General features: G+C 40.7%; 1 protein-coding gene across 34 annotated transcripts in view; it reads left to right on the forward strand.

Annotated features, from left to right (window-relative positions):
• MAP4K4 (mitogen-activated protein kinase kinase kinase kinase 4) overlaps window positions 1–4,486 on the forward strand; it is a 189,309-nt gene extending 184,823 nt beyond the window's left edge. For all 34 annotated transcript variants that reach the window (XM_040623600.1, XM_040623599.1, XM_040623606.1 and 31 more), the window contains one exon: window positions 907–4,486. In XM_040623600.1, the coding sequence (XP_040479534.1) occupies window positions 907–990 (84 nt within the window). In that variant the 3' untranslated portion in view covers window positions 991–4,486. The remainder of the gene's footprint in view (window positions 1–906) is intronic.
• The last annotated feature ends 5,594 nt before the right edge of the window (window positions 4,487–10,080 follow it).

Raw genomic sequence — 10,080 nt, forward strand, 5'->3', positions numbered from 1 at the left:
GAACGTTTCCACCTCTTGCTTCACATTAAAATATATTAAATATCCTAGCCACCGGCCCATTGATCAACTACTCAGATTAAATTTAAAAATTCAGCTTGACAAAGGAGCTATAGATCTGTCCATGGCAGCTGGTCCTCCTGCCTAACTACATGCTCACTAAGCAAGCTGAATCACCACCAGCCCACTTTCCTGCAGTCCTATAGCTCATTTACTAATGGAGTTCATGCTTTTCTAATAGCATCTCCTGAAATGTTTACCTTGAAACCCCGTACAACCTCTGACCCAATCCAGGATTTTGCCAGCTTTATCCTTAATATTTTCCTGAGTATATTTAATGTAGCCATAACTATAATATTCTTTGAACTTTGGGCATTTAGATATTTTTATCATTTATAATGTTACATCCCTTAAAGTTTATTAATAAAAGGCCCAAAAGTAAATTGTCATAATTTGACTATAGAGTCCTGTGAATAACGAATACATTTTAGCTTGGTTTTTTAAAAGAGAAAAAGCAGGTTGCTGAGGAGTCCTCTCCATTGCTCATTCTGTTTTCCAGACACATTTATCTTTTAGATGTTATTAGCAGTGGAGGTAAAAAGAAATCGCTTAATTTCAGAAATATCAATTTTTTTCTTTTGAATTTTCACAATATGGCAGTGTTAGCCTTCTTAGTTGTAATAAAAATTGCATACAGAGATGGTGACTACTTATGTATGATAAATTGATATCATCTCAGATTTTCTTTTGGAAAGGGCCTTTGGGCTTTTAAGCTTCCTGCATTTGGAAGTGTCGTGGTGTCAGTGGCTCTAAGTTATCTGCCTGGGACCGTAGGAAGCATTGCTGTCAAGGACTGGGTTGTGTTTTCATGGTAAATCTCTCCCTCTCTTTTTCTTTTGCTTTTTGCAGGTCTTCTTTGCCTCTGTTCGGTCTGGTGGCAGCAGTCAGGTTTATTTCATGACCTTAGGCAGGACTTCTCTTCTGAGCTGGTAGAAGCAGTGCGATGAGGCTTGCTGGCCCCCAGAGTCTTCAAGATCCTGAGAACTTGGAATTCCTTGCAACTGGAGCTCAGAGCGCACCAGTGTAGTCCAGGACCTCTGTGTGTGCAGACACCACGTGTGGGGTTTTTTGTTTTGTTTTGTTTCATTTGTTTCCTTTCTGCACCTCTTACCAGTTTATCCCCCTTCTCTTTTCCCTACTCAAAAATAAATCAAGGCTGCAATGCAGCTGGTGCTGTTCACATTCTACCATCAGGTGCTATAAGTGTTTGGGATCGAGCATCAGATCAGAAAGCAAATGCCTTTCCTTCAGCTCCAGAATTCCTTGTCTCTGAGTGACTCTGTCTAATGGGTATTGAAGGTGGAGACTATGAACATGCCATTGGTTTTGTTGGGTGGGCACACGGAGGTGTAAAATGATGGTCTAACGAGCAGTTTGCTGAAGCAGAGAGCAGATTTAATATAGTAACATTAACAGTGTATTTAATTGACATTTCTTTTTTTGTAATGTGACAATATGTGGTCAAAGAAGAAGGTGCAGGTTTAAGAAGTTAATATTTATAAAATGTGAAAGACACAGTTACTAGGATAACTTTTGTGGGTGGGGCTTGGGAGGCAGGGTGGGGTGGGTTAAGGGGGTCCCATTTTGTTTATTTGATTTTTTTTTTTTTTTTGGCTTGGCCAAAAACTCATTTTTCTGTGTACCAGGTTTTGCCTAAAATCATGTGCAGATCGTTCTTTTAAAAAAAAAAAAAAAAAAAAAAGGAAAAGAAAATGTGTGCATTTGTATAATGGCCAGAACTTTGTTGTGTGACAGTATTAGCGCTGCCTCAGTTAAAGGTTTAATTTTTGTTTAAACCTAGAAATGCGACAACAGTTTTACCACAGTCTGCACTTGCAGAGGAAAAGAAATTTTTCAACCGTATGTTTATTTTTTTTTTGCCTACCTCATTGTTTGTAATGCATTAAGAGGTGGTTTAGTTTCTATGTTTTTTGGAGGAAAACATTAATGTTTAATTTAATCTTAATACCAAAACTATCAGATTGAAGTTTGACTGTTAATTTTGTCACAGGTCTCAGTAGGCACAAGAGAAATTGTCCCTGAAGACGGGAAATAGCCATCTGGCTTCATCATGCTGACAGGTGCAATCTGTTTTCTAAGTTCAGAGAGCAGAATGCTTCGTTTGCACCAGATGCACTGTTAGTGGTTGCTGGGCCACTGTGGCCTACAATATAAGAGGCCTCATTGTTTTCAATTCGGGGTTTGGTAGCAGACGGGTGGTCATATTTAGAATAGTCACACAACCTGTTCAATGTTGCAGGAACCTTTTCTTGGGGTGGGGGAGGGGTGGTGTTTCCCTTTTCTAAAAATGCAATGCACTAAAACTATTTTAAGAATGTAGTTAATACTGCTTATTCATAAGATGGCATCTTCCTGTGTTTTAGGTGTAATATCAAAGCCCTGGCTTTTCTCCTCTCATTTGCTCTCTTGTTCTCTCTCTGTTTTTTAAACCAATTTTACTTTATGAATATGTTCATGACATTTGTAATAAATGTCTTGGGTAATAATTTGTTTTATGGCTTCATGGTCACTCAATTCCTCTGAGACTGTTAATCTCTTGGTACAGGAGCAATGCTCAGTGTCTTGGCTCCACCAGTTTACTTTCCTCTTACTGAGTTTTGAGTGGGAATATTGCATGATGGTGGCTTTAAACTTTGTTTACCAAACAGAATTTGGTGTTTCCTAGGCTTAATCCTCCTCTGTGGTTAAGTTTCTTTTACAACATGAAAAAGGAGGTTTTTCCTCCCGAAAAGATAACAGTCATCTGCACCTATCTGTCAAGGCTTTGCCCAGCATTCTCTTCCTATTTGGCATCTGCTTCGACCCCTATCATTCTCTTCCTCCTGGTTCAGCATCTTTGCCAAAGGCTGTCCTGGAATTACAATAGCCTAGCGAGAAATAGATATACTCGCAGATGCAGAAACAGCACAGATGTACCTACCCACAAAGACAAGATAAGCTGAGAAAGCCTTGCCCTCTTTTGAAAAGGACAAGGCATTGGAAAAGGTTTTTCCATTTCTAAGACTTTGGAGTGATACTAATGTCCAAAGCAGAAAGGACTAGTTCTTTTCTACTAATTTGTAATTAACATAGAGAAGATTAAAGAGTTAATCCCACCTATGGAAGGGACTTTTGAGATGGGCCAGAGGCCATCACCACAGGACTTCAGTCAAAATCAAATTACTGCTGGTAATTTCCTGCATGTTTTGGCTTTTCGAGTAAGATGAAATGTGCCGCTGTGAGCATGTGTGCATGCCAAGAGGAGAAAGAACTGGATGGCTGGGATGACTGTAGCCTCTCCCATGACTTCACGGAGAGATAAAGTTGAGCAGGTGTCTGGGGAAAAAAAATTAAACTTCTGATACTAATAAGGAAGAGAGAGAAAAGACTGAGCCATCACGGTCTTCTTATACAGACTTGAATCTCAGTGTCTGTAAGCCAAGGAGGGTGACCAGATGAGACAAATGGCTTTTCTTTGGAATTACTGAGTAGTTAGAACTTGACAAAAACTGGATTTCCTTCCAAGGTGATGGGTCTGAGCTCAAGCCAGAATCCGCCTGTCCTGTTCATGCAGCAGCAGGCAGCCTCGTGGCAGCAGTCTACAGTGTTTGCACGGAATGTGATCACATCCATCTCTGGGCTTAAGTCACCTGAGGTCAGACAGCCATTTGTCTGTGGGGGCCGCGTGCCTGGTATGTGCTTTCCTTGCCTTCCTGGCCTCAGCACCTCGTAAACCAGGTGGTGTTGAGGCAGCTTCATGCAGCTGCCCAGTTAGGTTTCTCCATAAAAGATTACGAGCAGGTGAAATGTCATTCTTCTAGAGAAGGGCTGGTTTGGGTTTTTTTCTTTATTCTCCTTTAACAGGGTAGTGACTTCACAAAAGTGCCAAAATGGCAAAATTACAAAAGAAAACAGTATTATGATGCCATTAAATATGGAACATTGAACTATTTATATTTAGCACTGCTCTTCAAAACAAAATACAAATACATCTGTAGGTGTAGTCAAAGCTTTAATAAGTAATACCTTTCTGTATTTAAATCAGAGTAACTCTGTATTGAGTGCAGTGTTGTTTTTCCTCATACACATGTTATGTTGAAGAAAATGTTTACAAAAATGGTTTTGTTACACTAATGTGCATCATATATTTATGGTTTATTTTTAAAGTGATATTTTATTTAGGTTTTCATCTTAGTTGTCCACTTATAGTGATACATAATCCCTAATTTTGCCAATTATAAATTTGCTAAACAGTAATACAATGACAGACTGCATTAAATTTACTAATCCTAGAGCTACAAAGCAGAGTGGTGGCAAGTACATGGCCTACCCCCCAACGACCCAGTGCTAACTTGTCTTCTGTGTATTATAAAATTACTGTTGGCCCCTCCCCCCTTTTTTTCTTTAAATAAAATAAAAATGACACCTATGTTATGTGGCATGAGTTTCAAATGTACTCTGATCCTTCAGAATGTTTCCTTCCCATAAGAATCCATATTTTATGCATACCTCCATCCCCAGAACCACCCCTGGCTAGAACCGGTGGCTCGATATCCTGCCATCTCCTGTAACAGGGATGTTTGTTCAAAGTGAGCTCTTGATCACCATGTTCTTGAAGCCAAGAATGGGTAAAGCTGATCCTGAAGGAAGATACAAGGTTTTATTTTTGCAAGTCTGAATTGAATCAAAAAGTAAAATAGCATGATTTCTGTATCTAATAGGACAATTGAAGTAGCCCTTTCTCAAATTGGCGCCATAAATACTATCTTAAGCCTAGTAATTGGAAGGCCTTTGTGGCTAAGCCCGTAGCGTATGCCCCATTGATTTCCCCCAGAGATCCGACAGGCATGATCCCCATTGGATGGATGTGGGGCCACATCACCATGATGGACTACTTGGCCAAGCCTCCAGGGTTGCAGAGGGTGGCCACACACATTATCATAAATCAAATGTTAATAACCAGCTCCTTTGTGCTTCATATTAGAAACATGTTATTTCTCTAAGGTGAAAATAAAATTGTAAATACGTAGGCCACCAAATGAGTATGTTTTTTTCTTTTCCTACTTGATGTTTGTTGCAGCTGGTGGATGATTAGGAATAAAAATCTGGTGGAAGGCTAGTTGTCTCAGGACCATCATTCATCCCTCCTGTACTTACTTCATCCTCCACTGCTGTAGATCTCACTTAAAGCAAGCAACCAGGATGAAATCAGCCCCTATAACTGATACCCGCTCAGTGTTTTGACATCACATTAAGGGTTCAGTGAAATTGCTACCTTCTCTGCCATCTCTGACTTCAACAACAACAGATGCCTGTGTTTCACTTGCTGAGTACAGTGTACCCTTGAACAACATGGGGGCTGGGGTCACCAACCCCTCCTGCCAGCCAAACTCTTGAGTATAACTTTTGACTCCCCCAAACTTAACTATCAATAGCCTACTGTTGATTGATCCGAAGCCTTACCAATAATAGAAACAACCCTATTTTATATATTTATATACTGTATTCTTAAAGTAGGCTAGAGAAAAGAAAAGTTATCAAAGTAATAAGGAACAGAAACTGCATTTGCAGTCATGTACTGTAAAAAATCCACATGTAAGTGGATCCACACAGTTCAAACCTGTGTTCAAGGGTCAACTGTAGTTAGTAAAACTGAAAAAGGAAAGAAAGGAAACAGGGAATTAAAAGTTGGAAAAAGTTACTACATTTTCTTATGGGAGAATTAACAGGTTCAATTATAGGTTCTCATACCTGGTCTACTTCTCCTTTCATCTTAAGGTTAATCATATATCCAGGTTTCAAAGTCTTTGTGAAGCTGTCCCGTCTCTGCCTCTCCCTTGCTTAACTTCTCTATGCTTAGAGTCAATAATCTCTCCTGGTCCATAATAACTGGACACGGTATTGTTTTGCTGTGTATCTGTGTTTCTGTCTGAATACAGAGCTTGCATACGAGCTAAGATTGGCTCTCAGGGTTGAATCCTAACTTCTCTGCTCCTCCGAAACTGCCAGACATGTTGTGGGCTGTGAACAGGCCCTCAGAAATTCCTGGTGGTTTGCTTCAGTAGCATGAAATTAAAACCCTGATGTTAGTCCGAGGGGAAACCAGCGCTCCCATGCCCTGTGGGACTTGTGAGGAAGTGCACTGGTGTAGACAGGTCCCAGGAGGGGTGTGGAGTTCTACCTTATTGGGCGCAAGGCCACCCAGTGCTACAACAGGCCATAAAACTCACCAGTCCCTGCTGCTGCAGGTTGGCTTGCTATAATAACAGGATCCTTGATTCCTAGGTCCTATCTCCTAGTTTGTTTGATTATTAGAAATTTGAATTGGATGGGTCAGCTCAAAATGCCCCCTGGAAGTTTTGTGGAAGGATGTTGAGTTTGAGCAAGGCAATTCTGCCCCTTCCTTAAATTTGTTTGGATGTCAGACATAACTGCAAACCTTAGAAACCAATATTGTACAACTTTTTCACAATAAATGATATTAAATAATGCGTTGATTATTTTTAACAGCTTTCCTGAGCTATAGTTCACATAACCGTACAGTTCAGTGGCTATTAGCCTATTCAGACTTGTACATACATCACTACCACGATTAATTCTTAAACGTTTTTGTTATCTTTGCTATTATCTCCTTGTCACCCCGCCTCCTCATCTCCCTAAAGTTTTAGGCAATCACTAATCTACTTTTCCAATATGGATTTGCCTCTTGGGACATTTCATATAAATGAAATCCTACAATGTATGGTTTTTGTGACCAGCTTCTTTGATTTAGCAGAATGTTCTAGATTCATTCTTGTAGCATGTATCAGTACTTCGTTTCTTTTTATTAGCATCCTTGGTTTTTCACTTTTGTCACTGGTGCCTGCCTTCAGCTTTAAAACCAAACACCTACCTCACTGATAGCCAACCATGTTCCAGCCTCAAATAAAAACTCCAGAGTTAACCATCCACCCCACAGGGGAAGAGCTGACAAGGGGCTTCAGAAATGGATTCCTGCTAACATGTGTTTTCAGTTTGAGCTCTTAGAAACGTCGTGATCCCTCCTCCCCTGACCACCAACCCGAGGAGATCTTGATACTAAACATCAGGCCCATCACAGGACAGGTACAGGTCAGTCAAGGTTTGGAATGGTGCATTGTTTGGGAAGCACTCCTACCTGGCCACAGAGAGTAGTCCTCCAACCTCGAGGAAGGTTGGAACTGGTTAGTGTTCTGCTGGTGTCCGAGGCCTGGATCAGGGTACTCAGCTTGTCCCTCTAACTTTCGTGTGCTCACCCACAGCGAGGGACACAAAAGCTGGTCTTGCTGAGCCAGATCCCTTTTTTTGTGCTGGGAGAATACTTAAAAACTCATATTTCGAAAGGGTCTTGTCCTGTTGGCAGCTCTTTTGTATCTTACTGGCATCAAGTACGTTTCCTCGGTGTTGCTTCCTGGGAGGCCTTCTAATTGTCCTTAACTTTCCCTTGCAGTGAACATCGTTGAGTAAGCGTGGACACTAGTAACTTCTGGGAACTTGGTGGCATTTTGGTCAAACTAACAAGTTGAGCAACCACTGGGTGCTGAGCAGTCTTGAGGTATGGCACTCTTTTGGGAAATGGAGGGGAGTTGTCTAAAGGGCCAACTTTGAAAATGGTGCCTAGTGTATTCTAGATGTTGAAGCAGGGCCTTTAGTAATGGTGCATATGAAAAAGATTTACACTTAATCGCTGAAAAAAAAAATGCAGTGTGGTGTGAGTTTGGACTGTATGGCTAAAACTGAAGTGAGAAATGATGCCCCCATTGTGGTTAGGTCACATTTGGTTAGATAATGCTTGTCATGGGATCTGGACCAACTGCAGCCTTGGCTTGAGAGAGACCTGGGTGGGAAGGGCTCCATGAAGTTCTCATAAAGATTGGTTTAAAGAAAAAGTAGATGATATTCTCCAAAAATAATTGGGAGAAGTAATTATAGAAACATCTAAAGATTGTTCAATTAATCAATCCATTCTAGTTTTTGGCTAACAACAACAACAACAGCAAATATTGTGTGTGTATTCACTATGCACCAGGCATGTTCTAAGGACTTTTTATATATATCCTCTTAACCTGTAGAAGAAAAGATTCAAGGTACCCACTTGTTGATTTAAATTTATTTGGAGAGAGAACAAATGCAGGATAGGTTGTTCTGCAAGGTGCCAACTGGTAGAACCTGGAAAGGCGGGTTGAACTGTAGAGAGAATTTGTCTTCACCGTGAAAGGCACAATCACAATTGTCCAGGAGAACGAAATGGGCCTCTCGGACGCCTGGCCAGGCCCGTGACCTTGAGGCTGTATTTGTTGGGATGTGGAGGAGGCCTCTTGAGGTGTTTTGGGATTAGATACATACAAGGCTGCTTAACAGTCCATGAGCCATTTGAGCTAGAACCCACGTACAAAGTGGCTTTGACACTCCTCGTAAACATGAATGCATTTTTCGAACAAATATTTAGGCAACAATCGTAAGAGTTCTCTGGTCTGCGGCAGAAATGGGATAGGTGATGGCATAGATGGGAACTTTCTCCAGGACACATTGATGTGTTCACTGCCCCACAGAGCTTCCACTCTCCTGTGGAAGGCACACGATGTTTGAGTCCTCTTTCCCAGTAAGTGGCCACGACCCCAGTGAATGCTATAGCCATCACGTAGGACTCCTGCAGACTTTCCCACCTCAGGAAGTGGGCAGGTTCTGCTGGACCTGAGACCAGGCAGTGTTGTTCTGTGTGGTCCTGGAGGGCTTTCTGCATTGAGGCAACCCTCTAAGCTGCCAGGCCCGAGTCTGTCTTGGGTTTTCAACCTTACCTAAACAGTGGAATGCCAGTATATAAAGCAGGAAAAAGAGGTGTCATTTTTAAATTCAGTGTGGCTGTTTATAACATCCTTCAAAGATGAAATAATGAAAACTGATACTGCTTTGCTATGGGGGTTTATGGATCACAGCTGTCAGTGTCTGTATCAGATTTCTTTTTCAGTTCTCTAAAAGGAGCTAATTCTGATGCCAGCAGGAGCATGATTGCCAGTTTTATTTATTTATTTTTAAAGATTTTATTTATTTATTTGACAGAGAGAGAGAGACAGCCAGCGAGAGAGGGAACACAAGCAGGGGAAGTGGGAGAGGAAGAAGCAGGCTCATAGCGGAGGAGCCTGATGTGGGGCTCGATCCCATAACGCCGGGATCACGTCCTGAGCCGAAGGCAGACGCTTAACCGCTGTGCCACCCAGGCGCCCCATAATTGCCAGTTTTATTAAACAGCCTTGCAAGAAAACAACCTAAAAAGTATATGAAGTCAACAATTTGGGGACACTTTTTAGTGATTCATGGGTAGCAGCATAAGATGTGCATAAAAATAAGTTAACCTGGCAACACCAGCTATTGTTGTGTTGGTCTCTAGTAGAAGATACACACCTGATTGTGCATGTGTGTATACTTCTAATATATTTTATTTAACTCAGTATATCCCAAAAAAAATTTCGACATGTAATCAATATTTTAAATAAAGGGGTGGTTTACATTCTTTTTTTTTTTTATTAAGATGGTGAATATTTCACACAACACATCTCAGTTCTGATTAGCCATATTTTAACTTCTCAGTAGCCACATGTGGCTAGTGGCTACCATTTTGGATGGTGCGGTGCTAGAGCCTTTATATACCTTATCATGGAAAGAATCTTTTGAGGTAAATGTTGTTGCTACATTTTACTGGAAAAGATACTGAAGTTCCTAAAAATTAAATAACCCCTTGGGGGTCATCCTGGAGAGTATGAATGGAGGAGCAAGAATTAGGACCTGGTCTGTTCATCTCCAAACTCTGTTTTTTTAATACATCAGTGCACATTATTTTGATTTTTAAAACGTGGTTTTAAGAAACACTTTTAATTTTTGATTTTTTAATTTATGCTTTGATTTTGATTTTAAAAAGTAATTTAAAAAACACTTTAATTTTTTAAAAGAAAGTTCCACTTGAATGCTGCCTGGGAAGGGGGGTTCTGGTCTAGTTCATTCATTTGT

Source organism: Ursus maritimus, unplaced genomic scaffold, assembly GCF_017311325.1.
Source record: "Ursus maritimus isolate PB19 unplaced genomic scaffold, ASM1731132v1 scaffold_6, whole genome shotgun sequence".
NCBI lineage: Eukaryota > Metazoa > Chordata > Mammalia > Carnivora > Ursidae > Ursus > Ursus maritimus.